General features: G+C 44.8%; 1 protein-coding gene across 4 annotated transcripts in view; it reads left to right on the forward strand.

The window, feature by feature from the left end:
• Nucleotides 1-17,189, forward strand: part of VEZF1 (vascular endothelial zinc finger 1) — a 28,996-nt gene extending 11,807 nt beyond the window's left edge. The window contains exons 2-9 of one of the 4 annotated variants that reach the window (XM_084822439.1): nucleotides 1,020-1,738; nucleotides 2,385-2,448; nucleotides 4,700-4,883; nucleotides 6,580-6,621; nucleotides 9,212-9,352; nucleotides 13,154-13,192; nucleotides 14,094-14,138; nucleotides 14,803-17,189. In XM_084822439.1, the coding sequence (XP_084678565.1) occupies nucleotides 1,020-1,738; nucleotides 2,385-2,448; nucleotides 4,700-4,883; nucleotides 6,580-6,621; nucleotides 9,212-9,352; nucleotides 13,154-13,192; nucleotides 14,094-14,138; nucleotides 14,803-15,230 (1,662 nt within the window). In that variant the 3' untranslated portion in view covers nucleotides 15,231-17,189. The remainder of the gene's footprint in view (nucleotides 1-1,019; nucleotides 1,739-2,384; nucleotides 2,449-4,699; nucleotides 4,884-6,579; nucleotides 6,622-9,211; nucleotides 9,353-13,153; nucleotides 13,193-14,093; nucleotides 14,139-14,802) is intronic. The other 3 variants (XM_084822436.1, XM_084822438.1, XM_084822437.1) reach the window with 3 other exon arrangements.
• The last annotated feature ends 7,526 nt before the right edge of the window (nucleotides 17,190-24,715 follow it).

Raw genomic sequence — 24,715 nt, forward strand, 5'->3', positions numbered from 1 at the left:
GAGAATAGGTCTCACTAGCTAGATCTACAGGCCCTCTTGATTCTATCCAGGTATTACTCTATTTTATTCTAGTTTTCCATCAAGCCAGGAACCTCAACCTACTTTGCTCTGTTTAAAAGCCGAAACAATTGCCCAAGCCAAACCACCAGTACATAACAGCAGTCTTCATTCACAAGCCAGTAGCAAAGTTAATAAATGTAAAGAAGCCTTCCTGAACAACTGTCTTCACCTGCTTCCTAAAAATAGAAAAGGATGAATTCTGGTGGATCTCCCAGGGGAGATAATTCTGTAAAAGGTGTGTCGCGCACTACTGGCTGACTTTGCTACTGGTTGGCTGTACATGAGAACAAGTTTAATTTGTTAAAATATGTTTTTTTATTAACTGCTAAGAGAAAGTCTGAAAGCACATCGACTGTGTCTGAAGACTTGGAAACCAAGCATAACTAGGCAGAGCTCTGGTAAAATTTGGATGCCTTACAGCAGCCTTGCCCAGCCTGGTGCCCTCCAGATGTGTTGGACTACAACTCCTATCATCCTCCACAAACATCTTGGGGGGTGCTAGGTTAGGTGAGGGTGCCTTGCAGATTTGCTTGTTCCTTCTGCTGGCTACTATTTCCGTTACTCAGTCTCCATACTTTCCCCTTACTTCCAGTGTCTGCCAATTGAGTGTGAGGCGTGGGGTAGCAAAAAACATTGATCTTGGTTGTCGTACAGTTTCGCAAGTTAAAATATATGCATGTTTGCTTTCATCATCTTTCGTGTGCAACATGAATCCTCTTTGTGTAGGGTGTGCTTTGTCCTACATCGTGAGTGCCATTTGAATCCTAACGTGTTAGGGACCAGCTGCCCCTCAGTTCTATTCTAGCCAAGGAAGGATCCTCCATATCAAAACAGATCCTACCAGATTAGGTAGGTATGTCGGATCCACATCACCAGCCTGAATAAATACGAGCTTTCTGCTCTTACCAAAGCTAAACAGTACATCTGTGAGTTCTGAAATGTGAATGTTTCGGTTCTAGGCGCATGAAGCATCACATCACCAACAGCAAGCAGCACAGAACAGTTTGCTGCCTCTTCTGAGCTCTGCTGTCGAGCCCCCTGACCAGAAGCCAATCTTACCCTTGCCGATAACACAGAAACCTCAGCCCCCACCAGAAACGCTAAAAGATGCCATTGTTGGGATTAAAAAGGAGAAACCGAAAACCTCCTTTGTGTGTACATACTGCAGCAAGGCCTTCAGGGACAGCTACCATTTGAGGCGCCATGAATCCTGCCACACAGGGATAAAGTTAGTGTCACGGCCAAAGAAAGCTCCTGCCACGATGGTACCCCTAATCTCGACCATTGCAGGCGACAACAGCCGGACATCACTGGTTTCAACCATTGCAGGCATCCTGTCGACCGTCACTACGTCTTCCTCCGCCACCAACCCCAGCAGCAGCGCTGGCGCCACGGCCATGCCAGTGACGCAGACGGTGAAAAAGCCCAGCAAGCCCGTCAAGAAGAACCACGCTTGTGAGATGTGTGGCAAGGCCTTCCGTGACGTCTACCACCTCAACAGGCACAAGCTGTCCCACTCAGATGAGAAGCCTTTTGAGTGCCCGATTTGCAATCAGCGTTTCAAAAGGAAGGACCGCATGACCTATCACGTGAGGTCTCATGAGGGTGGCATCACCAAACCCTACACCTGTGGTGTTTGTGGAAAAGGCTTTTCGAGGTACCATGTAGAAAATCCCAGGCGAGCTCAAGTATTGGATTTTCATTCCGTGATCGCGAGGGGGGTGGGCTGGGGGGGGAGCTGGGAGGAAAGTGAGAGCTGGGAGGGCTGGTGGCCGGGGGTCGGGCAGGGGGAGTACAGTGGTCTTCAGTCTCCAGATAGGAATCTAAAGCCACCTTTTTGCTAGTGAATGGAGACACTGCCTGTGGTCTTAAACCAGAAATTACTTTAGCGTTAGTTTGCATTGGACCTGCAGAGGAAAAAGTGTGAGCAGGCTATGACAGATATTTAAACCCCCCACTTATGGGGAGAGCACTAATCTAGCAGTATTGTATTAATATAGAGCCTCTGCTTTATTGGGGTATTCTGAGTAAATGGCTAATAGATTTCTTACGTCTCTTAAAGAGAATGTATGCTTACTAAATCTTTTCATGGCAAGGCCTGCCAATAGCCACTGGCAACTTGTTTGCATGGTGGCTTTGAGGAGTGCTGTACGGGCACTGCAAATATTACGTTTCTTATAGCATGGGAACTGTGGATTTGTGCCATTTGGGAGTATTTTTAAAAATTCCTCCTTGTGAAGGAAATTGGGTTGTATGGATGATCAGTACTGTGTTTATGTGTAACAATGTGTTTTCTTGTGTCCCTACTTTTCTTCCTTTAACAGGCCTGATCACTTAAGCTGTCATGTTAAACACGTTCACTCCACAGAGAGGCCCTTCAAATGCCAAGTAAGAGTTTCAGTGATGTATAGAGCTTAACTCGTTGGGCTGTTGGCTGAACTTCTTCACACCAGAGCTTGGTTTCAGAAATCATAGGGACTCCTTGAATTGGAAGAATCAGGTCCTGATGACTGAATTGGGCCCCCTTTTCAATCCTTGGAAGCTGGCTATAGGCTACATTACTAGGACCCCACTTTTTGTCTCTACATTTGAGCAAGATTGTATATGTATAGATTACGTGAACCGGTTTAATTTCAGTCTTTCCCTCCACTTCTGGTAGGACAGGAAAAGTTCACCCTAAGAATCATCGGGTGGGAAGGGGGCTACAAGACCCTCGAGTCCAACCCCCTGCTCAGTGCAGGAAGCCTGATTCCCAGGCAGTCTCCCGTCCAAGTACTATCCAGGGCTGACCCTGCTTCGCTTCCGAGATCAATCTTTGCGTTTTCACATGACCGCTGTCCCAAACCTGGAGCCCTCCATGGCCTGGTGGCCATGCTGGCTGGGAATTACGGGCATTGCAGTCCAGCACATCTGGAGAGCACCAAGTTTGGGAAGGCTGTTGTAACTGTTGTAAGCAATTGTCAGCAGCTCTGCCACTAAGCAAACCAATTCTGGACTTGATGTCGAAAACCAGTTCGAGTGGTGAAAACTAACTAGGAGCTTAAAACAGGCTTGTAAATATCTGGCTGCAAGGAAGGTAACTGAACAGGAAAGTTTTTGTAAACTGAGGAAGAGTGGTTTGTTTCTTTTTTTTAATCCCCCTTCCAGGTTGTCAGTGTGCCACAAATGACAGACCATGCGCATGAGCGGTCAGGCTAGCAGTTATTTTTTGTGTGGGCTAATGTGTCAGCTTATTTACAAGGCTTAAAGGCAAGCAAAATAACTTGGGTGGCTTGATGGGCTGACTCTGTTCTTCTGTTTAGCTTCATCCATGCGTGCCCGAGCTTGTTCTCAGTGACTCACTATGGCCAGCAAGTATTCTGAATTAAAAGGAATGACTCCTTGTGCTTTTGTATTCAGTTTTTGTCTGATTCTTATTTAACTAAATGTAACTGAGTAATGGAAAAACCAGGACCAGGAGTGTTATCAGGAAATCTGTACAAGAGACCACCTGTGTGTGTTCCTAGCATTTATAAGCTCCGTGTCAACTTGGTATGTGAGGTTGTCTTAGCTTTTAAAACAAAAATTCCACTTTTGTCCCTGAAGTATTTATTCAGCTCTATGGTGCATTCTTGAGAGAACCACTCAACCTTTGGATTATAGATGCATCGATTTGTGGAGAGTTGGAAGAGTAGTTAAGTCACCCGTCTTATATAATCGCAGAATGCTTAAGCTTACCTGTTGCATCTTTATCCTGCATGGTCAAGTCCGCTTTATCCAGCTGCAAAAGTGGCTTAAGGTACGATGGTGACCATGATAGACTGACTAGAGGTGGCAAAACTGTTCCCGTACCACTTCAGACTCCTGGTGGGGGTTCACTTAATTGAATTCACTCCCTGCAGCCAGAAAATTAGCATGCTGTGGAGGAGCATTACACCATGGTTCTTTCTTCCCCCACCTCAGTCCCCAACAACACGCACATATACACCCTGCAGACTGAAGTAGCCACAGGTTTACCACCTTACTTGCTGTGTGAGATTATTCAGACGATCAGCGGGGGAAACAAAGCAATGCCATTTGCTTCCCCCGCGTTCCAGTTGTGCAACCAGGATTACCTTTACCTGCACCACATTGTCTGAACCCAGCGGACAGCACAGGCATAGTGAACTTTCACCCACCCTACAATCCCTACTGCCAGCCATGGGTTGTGAAAATTCACTATGCCTGTGCCGGGTTCGGACAGCATGGCAACCTGCAGTGCGGCATGGTTAATTAGAGTAATCCCAGTCATGCGACCGGACCACGTGGGGGAAACAACCGACACTGCATTGTTTCCCCTGCTGATCGTCCAGACCTGGACATTGTATGAATTAGGTGTTGGTTCCCATTCACATATACTTTGGCATGACTACTGTGGGAGCAACAGCCATATGGAAGATACTACATATAAAGGGAGTCTTCATTCAATGCGTGCGCTTTTAAGTAAGAAAATTGATGTGCTTTAATTACACGCCTTAAGTTCCTTCTTTGGGCTGTCTTGTGGGCTGTAACGACTTGTTATGCATTGGCAGTTTAATATTAAAACCCCCACACACACTTAAAATTAATATTTGCTCAAGTCAGACTACTTGCCTTAAGCCTTCTGTTTCTTTCCACATAGACCTGCACGGCTGCCTTTGCCACCAAAGACAGGCTGCGGACGCACATGGTGCGCCATGAAGGAAAGGTGTCATGTAATATCTGTGGTAAACTTCTGAGTGCGGCATATATTACCAGCCACTTAAAGACTCATGGGCAGAGCCAAAGTATCAACTGTAATACCTGTAAACAAGGCATCAATAAAAGTAGGTGGATATTTTTTTCTTATGAGACATTCAATGCCATCTTTAATCACCAGTAGGAAGGAGTGTGTGCGGAGTGTTTTAACATTTTAAAGACAATTTTAGCTTGTGTAAGATAAGGATGAAGTCATCGTGAAAAAATTCTACAAATGAAGACCTGTGAAGATGGGAGTCTTTGTATTGATATGGGAAGCTTTCAGATTTTTGCTTCTTGCCACAAGCGACTTGAAAGCTTGCCAGAATTGGCGTGTAAGATGCAGGGCCTCGTCCAGAGCCCTTTGAAGTCGGTGGAAGGCGTCCCATTGATTTCGGCAGGCTTTGAATAGCTGCTTCAGTGTTTGCATGCTGGAGCTGATGACTAAACAATTTTTTAAAAAATCATCCTGATGCAGTATTTTAGGGCATTAAAGATAAACCTGAGTGTTGTTGCAACTGAAATGCCCAGTCATGTTTAGCGGTGCAAATAATGAAAAACTTCCCCTCCAAAATGGTTACTTAAGACTTTCAGTGGAGCCTAAAGGAACTAACTGTACAGCAGCTCACTTCAGCCCCAACTTTGAAGGATCTCCGTAGCATTTACAAACCCTTTCAACTTTTCCAGCAGTTCCCAGTGTAGAAGCGGGAAGGTTCACAGTAGCTATGGGCAGCGAGTGTAGAAGTCATTATGGGTCCATTTCCACAAAGTGTAGATTTTGACCTTTATGGATCCATTCCAGAGTAGATTTGTATTGCAGGATCTGCAGAGCTCAAGCATAGGTTGTAAATAGCCACCTCATTGCTTAACTGTGGTGAGTAAGGATTATGCCTAGGAATTTTATTAATGTTGGTTCTCTCTGTAGGTTAGAGGTGAGGTCTGGCCCACCCATGCAGCAGAATGAGATGGTAGGGATCTATAGTGGTGGAATGCAGGTGAGGGATACCATTTTTGTGTACTGAACAGCCAACTTGCAAGCAGAAAACTAGCACAGCGATGAGCTGGCTTCAGTAGAACCTTCTCCTCGACATGCTAGGGTTTTTCTTACTTTGCAAAGAACGTCTTACATGGCAGAGCACTCAGAAATGGCACCCTCCCCACCTGCAGTCTAAAGCGGTACAAGTTCATTCTCCCAGCTCATTCTACTGCATGTGTAGATCAGACGTGACTAACACACGTGGACTAGCAAAAGTCTTCTTGGCTACTAACTTTTTGTAGTCTTATTTGTATGGTTGTCCAAGCACATAGAACATGTAAGAAAAAATAGGTGAGTTTTACACAGAAGGAAGAAGTGTGATCTTCCCCTGTCTGCTCAAGGATCGGGAGACAGGAGCCCGTATGGTGTTCCAGAGGTTTTGGAGAAGGGTTTCTGAATAGTCCTTGCCCTCCCCCAAGGGATTCAGCAGGTTCAGAATATATTCTTTTCCTTTATCTTTGCGACAACACAGTGAAGAGACGCTAGACTGAAATAGTTGCTTACTGAGCTTCATGGCTTCACAGGGATTTAAACCAGGTTCAGTGTCCAAAAGATAAACCTGTATCCACCATGCCCTGCCCCCACATAAACCCCCTCTACCTATTGCTATTCTTCTACCACATGTCTGTCACCCACCCCCTCCCCACATTATTGTGCAAAAGAACTTCCCTAGGTTTTCTCAGTGGGGATAAATGGTGTGCTTGGTAAGTTATTCAGGGTTCCTTCATGTACATTCCTCTTAATTGCAGAATTTGGCTTTTTCAAGCAAGAAAATCTACACCTCCCTGCTTGTGAGTAGCAATTGTTTAAACTGGATATCTTCTAATGTATAAGACTGGAAATGTTTGGTGCAAGAATTAGTAGCCTGTCTTTGCCCTTAAGATAGGAAGGGGTTTGCCGTCATGTTTTCATTGAGTGTGATTTGAATACTTGTACGAGTTGTTATGGTAGAAGTTTCCAGTTTCCCCCCATAAATTATTCCATGCGAGTTCTGCCCACCATTCCCTAATTGATCTACCCCGCAGTGCAGTCTGTCAACACATCTAGGTTACCTTCCATTCATCTGTTTCAGCCACAGCTGTGATCACTGTGGAAGAAACAGCTGCACACTCTGTGCCTCCTGTGCACACACCCCAGTCTGTCTTAGCGAGAGTCATGTGCCCCCTTTTGACAAATCTACATTATGGAACTCCCTGTTGGCAGAGACCGTATACCTGCAGCAGTTACATGGCTAGAAAACAGCTGGCTCTCTTTCATTAGGAAGGTCTGTTAAAACGTTTTGTTTTTACGTTAAGTTACAAGGGCTCACGCTCCATTACAAGGGCTCAAGGACAGGTAACACCCTCTCTGCATGAAGTAAATAGGGCCGTAGTCCTGTAAAGGACTCACGGTCTAAGCAAAACAAATTGGGCCCCAAGGAATAAGAGTGTGACAACTCTATAATAATGTAAAACAAAATATATTGGCCAGTCCTTAATTAGTGGGAATGGTAGATTACATTTGCCCCAGTCCATTTCATCAGTAGACTTATTGACAGAGGTTCAGTCTCCTTCCTCTTCTCCAAACTGTTTGAAGATGCAGCTGGTCTTAAATGGCTGGGTTTGAGAGCTCTCCCAGCAACATTCTTCTTTTAGAAGAAGTATTAAATTATGTGTGGAGGTTTCTGGCTTCTTTTTTTACCTCCCAGGCAACTGAGTGAAGGGGAATCCCTGTTCATCAAAATGGATATGACACTGACAAAATGGCTAGGCCTCCTAGGACAGGCGTGGGCAGAAGAGAAGTCATTTTCTGATGGGGAAAGCTAGCACCTGCTGGCTACTGTGATAGTTGCAAAGAACACTGGACTAGGTGGGCCATAATCCAATAAAGCAAGAATGAATGTTCTTGCATATTCAAGCTCACCTGGATTTCTCAGCTCTGTGAGAACTAGGTCCTCATTATGCCTTCTCTTAAGAAATCCCGAGTGTATACATACACTTGTTTGGTAAACTTAAACCACATTCATCTACAGCCGCCTTCTCAAAATATCTGGTGCCCTCCTGATATTTTGGACTACATCTCAGTATTGGCCTGACCATTGGCCATGCTGCCTAGGGCTGATGGGAGTTGAAGTCCCAAGACATCTGGGGGGGATCAGGTTGGGGAGAAGGCTGATCTACAGGGACCCTAAAAAAACCCTGAAAGTCAACAAAAAGATGATGCAGGGCTGAAGACATGCCAGCCCTTTTCTTAGGCATTCTCAGGTCCATGCAATGCTAGTAGCTACCCTTTAACATTCTTTAATCACCCTTGGGTACTCCCAAGGTGCTAAAAACAGACTTTTCACTGTCAGGTTATCAGTGGATTATGCTCTTACATAGCATTTGCTTGAGTTGTGTAGCTTGAGAGTAATGTAGTGTGTCTTAAACCTGGGCGGGGGACTCTGTACTCCTCTACATAGTGTAGTATTTTGTTGGGTGTCCACAAATTGGCGGTGGTGGGAGAATGGCTTGAATTCCCAGCATGCATTGTGCTGCTGCATATAAGAATTGGTAAACCGGGGCAACTGGATATAAAACATTACTTCAGCTCACTCCTGCCCCTCGCTCTCTTGCCTGGCAAAAGCGCTGACCTGGGTTGCTCTTGGGGCTGACCCCGGGGGCATGAAGAGGACAGTTCTTTCACAAGTGTTGTTTGCAGAGTTTCCGCTTAAGATCTTGGGAGAGATGGAGGATTGCAAGCCACTGATCTGGTTCACATGTCACAAAAACCCAGTTTTTTTAAACCGTGGGTTGTTGACGATTCAGTGGGAGTATGCGTGCTGATTCTTGGCCGCTCCTGCTGGGCTAAAGAAGCAGCGTGGTTTGTTCCTGGGTTACAAGCCTGGGTTGTTCCTCCCCCAACAACCTACAATTCCAGGTTCAGACATCACCTTATTTAGCTCAGTGGCAGTTGATGGCCAGGAGCCAACACACTAGCTTCCTCCCGTTCATTTAAACAAACCCTGGCTAGCTATGACACACGATCCGGGCCTCTGTCTGCTAGCAGTGAAGGATCAGTCACAGAATCTCAGTGTGTGTGCATGCAACCTGGCAGGTGTCACTTTACCGTCATTGTTTGTTTGAAAGCCTAGGCATTAATAAACCTAGAAAGGTGTGTTCTTATACATATCTTTCATGTCTTGCCTTTGAAATGCTGTTCCAGCACAAATACCACTTTTTGTACAAAATTGTGTAGAGATAATTTGAGAAAATACTCATACAACTCTTAAATCAAACTCTCTTTTTCTCAAGAGTCTCTGAGCATGGCTTTTAACTTCGGCAAAATACTTCTTTTGGTGGGGAAAACTCTAATTTGCATCTGTATGTATATGTATCTTTAAATTATATTTGGCTGGAATAGCTTGCATGAATGAAGAGAGCAACAACCAGAAGCAGCAGCAGCAGCAACAGCAGCAGCAACAGCAGCATGTGACAAACTGGCCTGGAAAACAGGTAGAGACCCTGAGATTGTGGGAAGAAGCTGTCAAAGCAAGGAAGAAAGGTAAAAACTTTGGCTTTCGAATGAATGGTATCAGCGTATGGAGTGTTGGAATTAATGCTGTTTGTGTGAAGGTGACATATACTGGGCAAGAAACATGGAGCACATTCACACTGTATATATAATACACACACAGTGGCAGCTGCCGCATGACGATAATTATCTGGCACTGGCTGGCATTACCAGTCAGACTTGCCATAAACCCTTACTTCTTAATCACCTCAAGCGATTGCTTTATGGGAACCAGGCTAGGAGCATTATGGGTTAGCAAAGCCCCCTGTGGTGGTCTGTTGCTTAAATCTAAAGTATCAGCCCTCGTTCCAGTGTCAAGTTGGGGACATACAGAAACTGAATTCAATACCTTCCGAAACTTTATGTTTTGTACACAGTAAACTCCTATAATCCCTGACTATTGGACATACTAGCTGGAGCTTGTGGGAGTTGTCGTCCAAAGCATCTGGAGGGCAGCAGGTTGCCTGCCCTTGTAAAGCCTCAAGTTCTAGCAATAGATTTAAGCTAAGTCTGTTGGGTCATTACCCCCGACCCCCCCAAGCTTAAGTCTGATGCAAATAGCCACTCATCACAGACCTAGTTTCCAGGGTTCCCCAGGGAGAGAGAATGTCTAATGGAGACTTCTCAGCAACTTTGTGGAAGCCATGGCAGTTAAACTGGTATACAATTCTTTGTGATATATTCTCAGATTTGCATTCTCAAGTTTTCTAACATGGCTAGAAGGCATTCAACCTCCATGGTTTCTTGATGTTGTTACCAGTTTTATCCCACTTGCCTTATATTCCCCTCATGTCTTGCTCTTATACAAAGTTGGCTTGACGTTCTATTAACTTTGGCTGTTTGTATGCGTGACTACAAAACTCAACGTGCTGTCCATTCTTGCCAGGGAGACCTTTAGCTCTTCTAGTTTGATGCTAGTCACTCAGTTGCCATTTGTAGCCCACTCGGACTTAAATATATGTAAAACCTATGAGTGAGCCAAGAAAGTGTTGGGTAACTCTGGAAGATAATGTTGTAACATCAACTCCTGTCAGCCCCAGCCAGCATTGTCAATGGTCAGATATCCTAGGAGTTGTAGTCCAAAACATCTGGAGGACACCTCATTGGGGAAGGCTGGTGTAACATTTCTCACAGAGTCAAGCTTATTATTTTTCCTTGGCACTTGGACTTCTACCACTGCTCACTTTGGGATAAAATCATGTTTTTAAATAATGTGAAGCAAAGGCACACCTGTGCATTTTATCCTATGCCTTGTGGTGGCTTCAATACAAGGAAGTTGTACCTTTCTTATTGCAGCTACCTTTGACAAAGGCATCTATTTCAATGACGCCAAGTTAATGCTAAATTAACCTTTTCTATTTGTGTTAAAATGAGGGTAGCAATGTGTACCAGACTTCCAGCACGGGAATGGAAGCTCCATCCCTTTGGGTGTAGTGGTCCATTTTGATTTTTCTATTTCTATCCACACAGGTGTTTTTCCCACCAGTTTTGATCAATGTACTTTGTGTGTGTGTGTTGTGGTAGTACTCAGTTTTTACCATGCGTATATTATAATTTGAGTTGTGTATACTGCGTGCCAAGGAAATCCAGATTCTGCAATTGGAATAAACAATGTGGGTGTTCACCCTTGCATAATTCTGCTTTCAGAGTTTGCAGGAGGAATGGGGCAGTTGGTACAATATAAATTTTCTGACAATAGAAGCCTCAGACACATTGTGGTCTCTCTGCTTTGGCTTTCCTCTAACTTCTTTGTGGAAGCTGAGACTACTTGGGATGCCAAATCCTGGATCTGTACTGAATTCCATTCTTGTATGGGAAGCCTGTGGCAGTGTGGTGTAGTGGCAAGAGTGTTGGACTAGGAGCTGGGAGATCCGGGTTCTAGTCCCCGCTCGGCCATGGAAGCTCACTGGGTGACTTTGGGCCAGTCACAGACTCTCAGCCCAACCCACCTCACAGGGTTGTTGTTGTGAGGATAAAATGGAGAGGAGGAGGATAATGTAAGCCGCCTTGGGTTCCTTGCAAGAGGAAAAAAGGTGGGGTATAAATGCAATCAGTCAATCAATCAATCAATATTTAATGCATCCACAGATCTGTAATCATGCCCTTTCTCCAAGGGCAGTATATTTTTGCTTTCAAGTAGACTGAGTATCTAACTGGCCCAAAGTCATCCAATGAGCTCTGTGGCTGAGTGGGAATTTGAACATGGGCCTCCCCAGTCCAAATCCAGTATGCTTAAGTACATGATTATTGCATGCTGTAATGCAGAGAGTCCTCCTCTAGTTCCAGAATTTCCTTTCCTTCTCTGAGTAAGAGGTGTTGAGGTAAACCCCAGTACCTCAATAGCTGACTTGTGACTTAAGCATTAGGCCCACCAACCTCTGCTGCTTTCCCTTCTCCTGTTGCCATTTGCACCTTTACCTTTCTCTGCTCATGGTGGCTGCTAGCATCTTCCTCTCTCATCACCATGTTTTTTATGAAACTGTGCATGCACACAGTCGTGGTTTCCAGGGAACATGTAGAGAAGGGGTGACAGCAGTTGCAGGGGTGGGGTTGGGCGAGGGCCTTTAGAACTCTCAGCTCCCCAGAGGATGCCAAATCTGAACAGGGTGAGAAGCCTGGAAAGAGGGAAGGAGGCGCTTCCTTGGGCCTAGTCTGCCACAAGTGTCTTGCTGGCTTGGCCCAGAAGCAAAAAGGCATTGGCCATTCCTCAAGATAAGGCCAAATCCAGATGGGTGTGGAAGAGCCCTGTTGAAGAGGAAGTTTTCCCATGTGATATAGGACAAGTATCTGTGTACTTCCTCCAAACACAAGACAAAGAAACCTCAAGCAAGGGAGCCTAGCGAAAGGATTTTACCTGGGAACTGAAAGACAGAAAACAGGGAGAGCCTGAAGAGACAGCAGAGGGAGAACAGCCAGAAAGCAGAGAGTGCACGCTTTAGTCTTGGTTGGTTCCGAATACGTTGCATAAAAGGCACCGCACTTGCAGCCCATTGAGAAGTGGAACCCAGTGGCCCTGCTGCAGAAACACCAGATGCAGCACACAGCTGCCAAAAAAATGAGGAGTGAATAATCTGACTCCTGTGCCTGTTCTGGCTCCTGGGACACAAAGCAGCTGGCTGGTTCCGGGGCACCAGGATTGTAGTACTTGTGTCTTCCTCATCTCTTGCAGTTCATGATCGAATCCAGAAATCTGCATTGTGTCTAGGTGCTCTTTGGCTCAAGCCTCTCCTCCTTTTCCTATGTGGTGGGAAGTCAGAATGGTGCACACTGATTTGCCAGAACCTGTTATCAACAGTGATCACACAAGCGGCGTCATGCATGTGCAGTATCCTAAGGAACATGGTGGTCAGGACTGGGGCACTGGCACCTTCCCTGTGCAGTAGGTGACGGGTCAGAGCATGATGAGAGGCTGTAGGTTAGAGGAAAATCCCATGCGTTGCTAACACAAGGTGCCAGGTTCAATCCTAGACATACCTAGTTAAAAAAAAGTTGGCAGAGCTTGGCAAGTCCCCTGTCCTGAAGCCTCGGAGAGCCACTGCTGGTCAGAGTAGAGCAGGCCGGTGGTCTTCATATCCTGTGCAGTGATTTGCTCCATAGAGCAACACCTGCCTTTGGGAATTCTTGGGACTCAGCTTTGGTTTGGTACTTTTAAAGCTAGAACTGTCAGTTTTACACTTGTGTGCAAAGGCAGCCTGTCTGGTTTTATAAGAATAATACAGAAAACTTGGAAAAATGTGTCATTGAATGGCTTAATTGCAACACCTTTCCTCCACCTCCCAATTTTGATTGCAGAAAGTCAACAGACTCTGAGGCCAACTTCAGTCAAGCAAGGTAGGGTCAGATACATTTATATAGCTTGTATGGTAAGGCTGGACTCCTAGCTATCTCTAACTCCCCCTTTGAAATAACAGCATACAGTTCCACATTTGTGGGGTACAAGACGTCGGTTTCTGGACAAAATGATGCTAGTTGCTTAGCACAAGAAATGCAGCCCGGGGAGTTTTTGTGCACTGGCTGTAGCACCACCCACCTTTTGCCCCTGTGGCTCTTTGTGCATCCCCCTTCCCCCCAAGTTATGCACTGTGAGAGAAACTCTTTGTGAGTAGACATAGCCTGTCCGTTGTACACTGGAGTGATGGTGTGGCACAGCCAAGGCTTCACATGAAAAGCATGTGGAGTTCCTGCCTGATAAATTCTGGCTATATGGTCTGTGTCAGGAGGCATACGTGAATGGTTCTATGTCTTGGCTTCATGCCTGAACTTTGCTTAGATTGCGGTTTCCAAGGGCTGCTAGTCCTCTCCATACCTGTGGTAATCTTAGCATTCCTTCCATTTCTTGTCTTTTTTTCCTGTTTCCATGTGAGCACGAGAAGTAGTCTATTGCTAGCCAGCAGGTGGTGCTGATATATCAGAGGTAGCTACCTCTGCTATATAGCCTTCTTCCCCATGCAGTGAGCCCCATGTTCTTCTTGGTGTACGGTGTAAACCTAACCCTTTCTCAAATGCCAAAGGAAACGCTGATGTGTAATTATTAGCCAACGTGAAATCTGTGCGACCAATGGGGTTTGATGCACACATCTTATTGACTGGGGTATTGTAGTAATTAAGCCACACTTACAAAATTATTCCACCAATGGTGGTTAAGTTTATCTTAAGAATGAAGTAAGCAGGTAAATAGTGAAACCAGCTTTGTGTATCGGTCCCTAATAATGACTTTTTAAAACCTTCACAGAATGTCAGTACAACTTTGAGAAGGCTATAGAGTACGTACCATTCGGTATGTACACTCTCCTCTACTTATAATGTTCCTCATGAGAGGATTTTCTGCTAATACTGTGCTGTTTTTATGAGCGAATCCCCCTTTTATACTAAAAAAGAAAAAGAAAAAAGAAGCTTCCCAGGAAATGTCTTGAATTGAGATGAATTGCATGATTGAAGTTACCATAGGCTGTTATAGTATTTAATTATTGTATTTCTGAATAGATGCTGTTTGAGAGTACTTACTTATTGTTGTAGAGAGAAATGAGATATTGAAGCACAGAATATGTAGATGGCTATTATTTTAAAAATCAGTAGTTTTGCCAGTTTACAGGAAACCTGAGATAGACACAGGCTGATGGCTAACTCGTCGGTCTGCAAGCCCTTAATAGCTGTTAGCCAAGCGGCTGTGGTGTGCTCGAAAAGTTCTTGCTGCTTAGGCATAAACTGTCAGCAAAAAGGGCCTAGATCCGGAAGGGGCCATGTGTTGCGGTGGGAAGGGCTTCCTAGAGGTGAGGAGGGCTGGATTTGGAACAGTCCAAGTAGGAGCCCACAAAGTTGTACATTAAAGTTTATCCTGAGGACTGCCCTGCCAGTGGTTCAAAATCTTCCCTTTTGTGTCTCCTTTTTTTTTAAAAAAAAACAACAACAACCGTGGTGTCTTTTTATATCTTGTTTTTTAGAAGCTGCTAACCTGTGCCAAACTTCCACTGCTGCCTCTACGCCCGTGACTCTTTCTACTCCCTTCAATATAACCTCCTCAGTGGCATCTGGGACTATCACCAATCCAGTCACAGTGGCTGCTGCAATGAACATGAGAAGCCCAGTCAATGTATCAAGCGCAGTTAACATCTCCAGCCCCATGAGTTTAGGCCACCCTGTCACTATAACCAGCCCGTTGTCCATGACCTCTCCGTTAACACTTACGACACCTGTCAATTTACCGACTTCAGTAACTGCTCCAGTGAACATAGCACATCCGGTCACTATAACCTCACCCATGAACCTCCCCACACCAATGACGTTAGCTGGTCCATTAAATATAGCAATGAGACCTGTGGAAAGCATGCCTTTCCTTCCCCAGGCCTTGCCCACCTCTCCCCCCTGGTAAAAAACCAAGCAAAGCAAAACAAAAACCTCACAGCAGTATTAAAAAAGAAATGAAAAGCAAGTCCTTACCAGCAGTTACCATTTTGTTTTGTTTTTGTTTTGTTAACGATGGTAACGAAACCAGACAAATTCAACTGGGGCAAAAATAATGCACCAGTTTAAAAAAACAACAACTTAAAAGCGTCCCCTGTTTAGTTGGCTGGCTGTCAGTCTTATCACTGGGTCACTTTGTTTCCTTTAAGCTGGCAGTGATATTGAAAGAGGAGCAGATGGGAGTTGAACCCAGTCTCTACATATATATATATATATATTTTTAAGGAGCATTATCGATAACCTTGGAAATTGCGAATGAAGAAATGGTTTTATTCTAAACACTAGAAGACTCAAAATGAGGCCCTCCATAATCAACAGGGTGGAGATGGATCACTTTACCTTGCCCGCTCTTTATTCTTCTGATTCAGAAAGTAGGGTTGTAGTGTTTGTTTTAAGTAAATGCATTTCATGGTCCTATTTTTTTAAAAATGCATTTTGAGTAATTATGCATTTTACCTTTTGGGAATATGATGATTTCAGGCCGAATTCCCTATGGGAAAAGTGATACCAGCTCTGATATGCAAAGCATATGGTAACTTTTATCATTCTGACTGCTAAATAACAATAGGGATTGTGACCTGACATTTGGAGATGTAAATACTACGTGACATATTACCCTAAGGGAATATAACATCATAGTCAACATATTAAAAAGAAGAACTGTTTAAACGTTCGGCAAGGAACAGCTGTGGCTGGTGGAAGAGGATTTGAAACATGGTCTCTAGTCAAAACCCGGTTGGGACTCTTTCTGAAGAGCAAATGGCGGGCTTTGGAACATGGAGAAATTGCTTTAAGCTGGAAGATCTTGGAGGTGCTGGGGCTGGATGTTTGTCTGCCCCCATTCTCTCAATCAGGACCTGCCGATGTTGCGACGAGAGCAGGCGGTGTTCACTAGAAGTTTTTTGTCTTATATTATAAAATGGTATACAGTTTTTATTCTAACCACTAACTAGTTAGGATGCCCCTTCAGGACAAAGCCAAGAGAGTGCATCTTATTGTTTTGTGTTTCCTTTTTTAAAACTTTTTCTTCCCTCCTCCTTAATCAAGTGTTGTGGAGATCTCTTCAACTTTGTAAATATTTGCAGGAACACCCTTCCCGCCCATCATTTGTACTTTTAGTTAATTGTGTTAACTCATAGTTATCAATTTGTGGGGGGTTCCCAGCAACTGTCTGACCCATCCAGTGAAGGAGAAGTCCCCACCCCCTCGAACGATCACATTTAAAAAACACACATGCCACAACTACATCCTTTATTTCTTTTATCTGTACATAAAGTAGGATGGAAAATCTAGGGAAGCAATTACTTTTTTAGGATATCATGTCACAGTCACTTTTTAATCTTTGTTTTTAAAGACATACCCTATAACCAAGATGGTATAAGAAATAATTGGAAGGGAAAGGCGGGGTGGCTTTTGATCAGAACAAGGGTGACAACACAGTAACGGTCAATATTTTGATTTGTAATGGGATGCCGGCAAGCCTGAGGGTCAAAGTCCACTGTTTTGTGTTTATACCCATTGTGTCAGTGTAAAAGCAGCCTATTTCGTACTTTTAAGGCAAACGTCCAGGGTCAGGAGACGGATGTCCAGATTATGTGAAAACAGTTCTAGGGGCTTGGACTACATAGTTAAAAAAATGGGAAAAATAATAGAACTTAGTGTAAAATAATTTTATAAATGATCTTTTGTACCTTAGGACATCAAATTGTACAACTTTTGTATATATAAAAGCTTAGGAACTTCCTGTGTAGCAAAAAGAACACATTCCTACACTTTTAATGTATATGTTTGTTATAATGTCATGTAAACATATGCCCCATGTTTGTGCCTTTTAATTAGTTTGTCTCAATAAACAGAAATGTAGAGACCTTGTAGTTGTGTGTATTACCCTATACCCCTGCACTGACTATCCAGTGCAGGGCGGGCAGAGTGCAAAGGGGATTTTCTCCTCTGTGCTCCAGCTGCCCTGCATCTGCAGCTAGATGACTAATTTATTAGAATTTATACCCTGCCTTTTGGCAGTGATCAAACTCCCAAAGCAGCTTACCATTGAGATCCAGTATAAAGGTACAACATCTCAAGGATACGTGGAGGTATGCATAGCAGTCATGGTAATGCTTCTTGTAGTAAAGATTTTGATTTCTAATATGCCCTGTTCTGTAGGGACAAAGCAGATAGTAAAGCATATATTGAGTTGGATTCAAACATGCCTTTCCGCTAGTGGGAAAATCTTTTCTCCTCCCCCACTTCTGATAGAACTCTTTTTTCTTTTCTTTTTTGCATAGTGGAAAGAGCAGGATAAAAGTAGACCCCAAATGCAAAGAAGGCACTCCCTCTTCTGGTGCATGCTCATGTATAAAACTTTGCACAAGTTATTTTCACAACCTTTTTATGGCTTTGTAACTTTCTGCAGAGCAAGCTGTCATTTTCGTTATTCACGGTTTCTCTCCTAATCCCCAATAAGTCATGGTGCTGCACTGAGGAGCAAAGTTTTCTGCTAGCTCTTGGACAAAAATTCATAGAAGAGCACTAATCTAGTTTCTCCTGCCACTGACTGTTGTCTTGATATTGACAATCTAGCATTTTGTTTTGATCCAAGAACTCCAGATGGCAGAAGCCTACTTAAATACACATTTTTTGCATTGCTTCCATTGGTGGATGTCAAGAAGGTTGTTCCAGAGTTCGAGAGCAGCTTCTAAGAATGCTTCTGTACGTATCTCTATGGATGCCATCAAGACACTCCCTGGCAGAGGAGGAGGCTGTCGTGGATATAGGACTCAGTCTGAGGTACTGGTTTTAGTTGCTGAGTTGTGGCTGGGACACTATAGTGGAACGTTGTAACCCTCGCTGCAGAACTGGTAGCTGAGGTATGTGCACCCAAAAAGGGTCCATTGCTGACCTCTTGTAAGCACAGAGTAGCAACTCATGCAGCTAGAGTGCAGATAATTCTATCTATCTTATCTATCATCTATTTAACATTTGCATACTGCTCCCTGGCCAAACAGATTTTGGAGTGGTGAACACAAGTACATTTAGGGTGCAATCCTATGGGGATAGTGGGCCGCTTCTGAACTTGGAGGCGGCTGACTATCCAGTGCAGGGTGGGCAGAGTGCAAAGGGGATTTTCTCCTCTGTGCTCCAGCCGCCCTGTATCTGCAGCTAGATGGCTAATTTTGGCTGTCTAGCTAGGGCACTGACGGGGGAGAGGCCAGATGGCACATAGGAAGCAGCATAGCTGCTTCTGCCGTCTCCTCCCTGCCCCCAGAAATGCCTCCTTTTTGGCATCTCCGCACTTCTCTAGCAAGCACGGAGCTGGGGACGACCCGCGCCTCCTGCGAGATGGCAGGGGAGGGGGCGGGGAGTTGGATTCCTAAGAACCGATCTCGGGGTGCTGGCTCCAAGCTCAGTTCCCAGAAACCGAAAAATCCTATGGCCATCTAGATGCTGTCTGGTGGCCATAGGGCTGTGCCCTTAAAAAAAAGTTACCGCTTTGTGTCAGGTATGCTCCAATAGTTCCTGTTTCAGAGGGAACAGAATTAAGTGGCCCCAAGGGTTCAGAAATTGGGGGTAGGGACACAAATTAATCATGCACAGGTCCAGCAGCCACCCCACTATCGCACAGCTGCTTGAGAGTTCCACCTTTAAATTGTTGTAACAGCCTTCCTTGGGCTGATGCCCTCCAAATGTTTTGGACTTCTATTCCTTTCTGCCCCGGCCTGCATGGCGGATGGTCCAGAATGCTGGGGAGCTGCAGCTCAAAACATATGGAAGGCACCAGCTTGAGGAAGGCTGTTGGAGCACATCTGTTCACCTGTGTCACAGTGCACCCTGGGACACAGTGGGAGTTGTTGCTATAATGAAGGGTCACAGAACTTGGTTGGGGGGCCATATAACCCCTGCACAGCCCTCCGTGAGCTTTATGATAGCAGGTGGTGTGGCCACACCCTTGATGTTGGTTGGCGTGCCCACCTGAGGTCATTTGTTCCTCATCCACCCGGGTGCTTGGCCAAGAACCAGACTTTGCTGCATGTGGGCCAGAGCCCAAGTCACGCCCCCTGGAGGAACCTCAACAGGCTGCATGGGCTAGATTGGGGTTCCCTGTGGGCCAGAGGTTCCGCTCCCTGGTGTAATGAGTCCAGCCTTGCAAGTGAGTCCAAGCTACTAGATGGCACTCTTGCCTTGTCGGGCTGCTCATAACTAGGTCCGGGGACATCGATGGCCCATGTCAGACCCTAAAACAGCTTTCTCATAGTACAGAAGCTGGCCACCTAGAGGCAATTCTTTCTTGGCCACAGCTGCTCGCGCAAGGGGCAGTCCATCAGCCTTGAGGTTCAGCCCCTTCGATAGCTCCTTAAGACTTCTGGCTGGCTCTGACTAGAACCCAGAATTGATCCACAGCCCCACTGAAATCAGAGCCACCAGCCTCCACTGGGGAAGCCTCTTTCAGCCTGAGAGCCAAATTCCATTTTGGAGAGGCTGGGGGGGGGCTCATGTCGAGGTGGGTGGGGCCAAGAATTTTTTAAAAACACAACACCTACCCAATACCAGAATATTGTAGCTTAAAGCCTCTGCTGCCAGTAATTAAGCCTTGGGAGAGGTATTGGAATAGGGTTGAAAACTGCACAAAAGCCAGGAAAAAAACAAGCGATTGGTGGTTGAGCGAAAGGGGTGGGGCCAGTGAAAGGAGTGTGGCCATCCGAAGGATCTCAGGCCATTTGGATTTGGCCTTCTGTCCTGATTGTTCCCCACCCTTGTTCAGTATTGTATTGATAACAGGCTTTTCCATTCTGCAGTTCGCATTTTAAGCTGTGTTGTCAACGTCGGTTTACTACAGTATGTCAAGTTTCCTGCCTTCTTTATGACACATGGTTTACAACCAGTGAAGGTCAGTTAATTAATATTTTACCAGTAATTGGCTAGTTCTGCTTCAAGGCCAGCTAAAAAAAAATTATAAAAATCATTAGCACTGAACATCAAGAGTTGGTTTTCTCCCCAATGCTGTCTGAATGTAACAGAATGTACTAAAAGAATACGTTGTCCTTCCTTTTAGAATACAACAGGTGGAAAGCCAGACTAAACAGAAGAAGGCAAGGTATAAAATATTCTGCACATCACAGGGAAAATGATGTATAGAGAAATCCTAAAGGACAGTGGTGGGTCAGTGGATTAGTGAAAACATTCAAGTGTAATTAACGGGGATTGCAAGTTAATTATGATTCATACATGTGGCTCTTGGGAAAGAAAAACTAAAAGCCAAAGGATTTGTCAGTAAAGAGTCATATCCTAGAGATGAGCAATAGTACTTTATTTTGGTTCCAGACCTCAGAGTACAACAGCATTCCATTTTGCATCACTGAAGTTTTTGTTCATACTCAGATGATAACTCTGCTCTAACAGATACGCTTGATTTTTCTTTTGGACAGTTTTGTTTCTCTAACAGCACAATCCAGCATGTGATTATTCGGAAGTCAGAGCTACTGTGGTCAAGGCTTTCTTTCTCGTCTGGCTTTTCCCAACCTAGTCTAGCCTCCCATCATGCATGTTGTCTGGAAATGATGGGGTTTGCAGTCCAACAGATCTGCAGGGCACTAGGTTAGGGAAAGCTGTACTGATCAAAGTGTTTAGGATTGCAGCCTTGATGGAGATTGGTATTTTTACTGCCAGTCATACAAATGTATCTCCATATTAATTGGGGGCTAGGACACATCTCCATTTCTTTTGACGTTTCTTTGCCAACTCCACCCTCCCCTTTCAAAATTCCCTTCCCAGCAAGTTTGTCTAGTGACCCTCATTTAGGTGCCCGGCTAAATCCGTTCTATTCACTTGATCTTTGGTTGTAATTTTCTATTTTATTGTTTTTTAGAATTACAATCAAAAAGAGATAAAAAGTTATGTCCTTCCCCACAACCCAATTGCTCATTTTTTTTCACCTGAGCATTTAATTAACAGCAGTTTTTAAAACTGTTTATTATAGAACGGTTCTGCTGCTTTGTTTTATCACAGGTAGTTCTGGAGAGTCTATCATGTTGGTGATCAGGCTGAGGGCTTCTTATAAGAATATATCCGTTAGAGGAATGTATGGGAGGGGCCGTAGGGGTGGTAGAGCCCCTGCTTTGCCTGCAGAAGGTCTCCAGGTAGGGCTGGAAAAATCCTTGCCTGAAACCCTGGAGAGCCACTGCCAGTCAGTGTCGACAGTACTGGGCTAGATGGACCAAGGGTCTGGCTCAGCATAAGGCAGCTTCCTATGTTCCATAGGAACATAGTGAACTTGCCTGGTTGAGTGCAGACAGGACTGTAGCCAAAGCTGAAAAACAAGCGAAAGGTGAGTTTGCTGCTAGAGGAGGGATTGGAATGGAAGCCATATACTGAGTCACTCCATCGGTCCATCTAGCCCAGTATTGTGCTTGGGGAAACTCAAAGGTTTGCAGAAGTACAAGAATTGGGAGGGACCCAAAACAGGCTGATAAGGACTGTGCATGCTCAGTGGCAGTCAACTGCTGACTGGGGGATGAAATGGAATATGGCTTCCTGGCTGGCACCCTGACAGGAGCATGCCACACTGCAACCTTTTATTGCAGGTCCCACTTATAATTAAACTAAGGGTGCAAATCCTATGCAAGTTTAGATAGAAAAACGGCCTACACCTCCCAGCATGCCCCAGCCAGCATGGCTGGGTATTTTCTGTAAATGCTTCAGAATCTTTAGTGTTCGCTATCTTTGGACAGGGAGCTAATGACTCTCAGGCCTTTTTAGATACAAGCAGTGTCTTTTGATGCACGCTGAGAACAATTATATTAGACTAATTTCTAACCTCATCAGGGTTGCTTAGCAGGAAACAATTTGCAAGGATGGTGCTTAAATTGGGTGTTTGTGGGTCGTTGTTGTTTTGCATTTTCCACACCTGGTGGTTGTTTGGAGAAGGCTACATTATCTAGGACAGCCTCCCCAGCCTGATGCCCTCTAGATGTTTTGGACTACAACTCCCATCATCCCTGACCACTAGCCATGCTGGCTGGGGCTGAGGGGAGTTGAATTCCAAAACATCTGGAAATTGCCAGGCTGGGGAAGGCTGGAGTAGGAAATACATTTGATTTAAATAGTTTGTCTTGCGTTAGCAACATTGGTTTCATTTATCCGCTGACTGATCTGTAGGTGTATTTTTAAAGTTGTATATAGGGTTGATGTTGGGGGTATGTATTTGTGCATTCTTTAATTTTTTATTTTCTAAGCGGCTATACACGCTTACTTGGGAATAAACCTCATTAGAGGAGGGCACTTTTGCTCTTGATATCAAACTGGGTTATAATCTTCTTGTACATGTAACAAGAGAGACCAAAATAAACTAAATTTGACCCCTTTCCATCCCCATCCCTCCCCCCACAAAACAGTTCAAATTTCAAAGCTCTTCTGAGCCCTGCCTGGGGTTTAATGTGTGTTCTTAATAATAAGAGTAACCAGAGTTTTCTGGCAGAAGGGATGGCTCTCTATTTATGGTTTCTGGCAGAAGGGATGACTCTCTATTTATGGATGTTACCTCCCAAGTGTGCTAATGGTTGCTAAAAATACCAGCACAGGTGACACTGAAGTAGGCATTGGACATTAATGTTTAAAGACTTTGTCATTTTTTGTAGTAATGGTATGATATGAATAAATAGGGTTGGTACTCTTTTAAAAAAAATGAATCAGAACTCTGTATAGACTAACCTTCTCCAACCTGGTGCCCCCAAGTTGCATGAGACTACAACTCCTAGAATCCCCCAGCCAACATGGTGGCTGGGGATGCTAGGACTTGTAGTCTAGCACATCTGGAGGGCACTAGGTTGGGGAAGCTGGGCCTAGAGTCATGTTTTTTGGGAGTTGAATGGCAGAAAGATGAATCCTGAAGCCTGATTAATCCATCCGTAGTTCCTTTGAACTCTGCCTTATGTGGGTCAAGCCATTAGTCCAGCTAGCTCAGTATTGTCTACTTGGAGTGGGCTCATAGGATCATAGAATAGTAGGGTTGGAAGGGGCCTACAAGACCAACACGTCCAACCCCCTGCTCAGTGCAGGAATCCAAGTCAGAGCATCCCCAACAGATGGCTGTCCAGCCTCATCTTGAATGTCTCCAGTGTGGGAGAGCCCACCACCTCCCTAGGTAATTGGTTGCATTGTCGTAGTGCTCTAACAGTCAGGACGTTTTTCCTGATGTTCAGCCGGAATCTGGCTTCCTGTAAGTTGAGCCCATGATTCCACGTGCTTCCATCTGGGATGATCCAGAAGAGATCCTGGCCTTCCTCTCTGTGACAACATTTCAGGTACTTGAAGAGCGCTATCCCATCTCCCCTCAGTCTTCTCTTCTCAAGCCCAGTTCTTTCAGTCTCTCTTCATAGGGCTTTGTATCCAGTCCCCTGATCATCCTTGTTGCCCTCCTCTGAACCCTCTCCAGCTTGTCTGCATCCTTCTTAAAGTGTGGTGCCCAGAACTGGACAGAGTACTCCAGATGAGGCCTAACCAGTGCTGAGTAGAGGGGAACTAGTACTTCCTGGGATTTGGAAGCCATGCTTCTATTAATGCAGCCCAAAAGAGCATTTGCCTTTTTTGCAGCCACATCCCATTGTTGGCTCATATTCAGCTTGTGGTCGACAACAATTCCAAGATCCTTCTCACTTGTAGTGTTGTTGAGCCATGTATCCCCCATCTTCTAACTGTGCCTTTGGTTTCTTTTTCCTAGGTGCAGAACTTGGCCTTTATCCGTATTAAATGTCATTCTGTTATTTTCTGCCCAGAGCTCCAGTCTGTCAAGATCACTTTGAATTTTGTTTCTGTCTTCCAAAGTATTAGCTATCCCGCCCAATTTTGTGTCATCTGCAAATTTGATCAGCATTCCCTGCACCTCCTCCTCCAAGTCATTCATAAAAGTGTTGAAGAGCACTGGGCCCAGGACTGAGTCCTGCGGTACCCTGCTTGTTACCTCTCCCCAGTTTGAGAAGGTCCCATTGATAAGCACTCTTTGAGTCCATTTCTGTAGCCAACTGTGGATCCACCGGATCGTTGTTTCATCTAGCCCACTTTGAGCTAGTTTGCTCATCGGGATATCAGGCTGTAGCTCAGCATGATAGAGCACCTCCATTTCATGCAGAAGTTCCCAGGTTCGATCCGTAGGGTGAGGAAAGAATCCTGCCTGAAAACCTGGAGAGCCACTGCCAGTCGATGTCATCAGTACTGGGCTAGATGGAACAAGGGTGTAACTCAGTATAAGGCAGCTTCCTTTGACCCTACAAACTTTTCTACATGAGGTTGTTAATCTGCTGGATCTGCTTTCGGTTTCACTGCAGAATTGAGATGCGAGCATTACACAAGGAGGGTTTCCTTTTCTGCTACATAACCTCTAGGTGGCACTGTGATATAGCA

This window comes from Heloderma suspectum, chromosome 16 (assembly GCF_057233095.1).
Source record: "Heloderma suspectum isolate Gila_16-S chromosome 16, 16-S_ref, whole genome shotgun sequence".
Classification (NCBI taxonomy): domain Eukaryota; kingdom Metazoa; phylum Chordata; class Lepidosauria; order Squamata; family Helodermatidae; genus Heloderma; species Heloderma suspectum.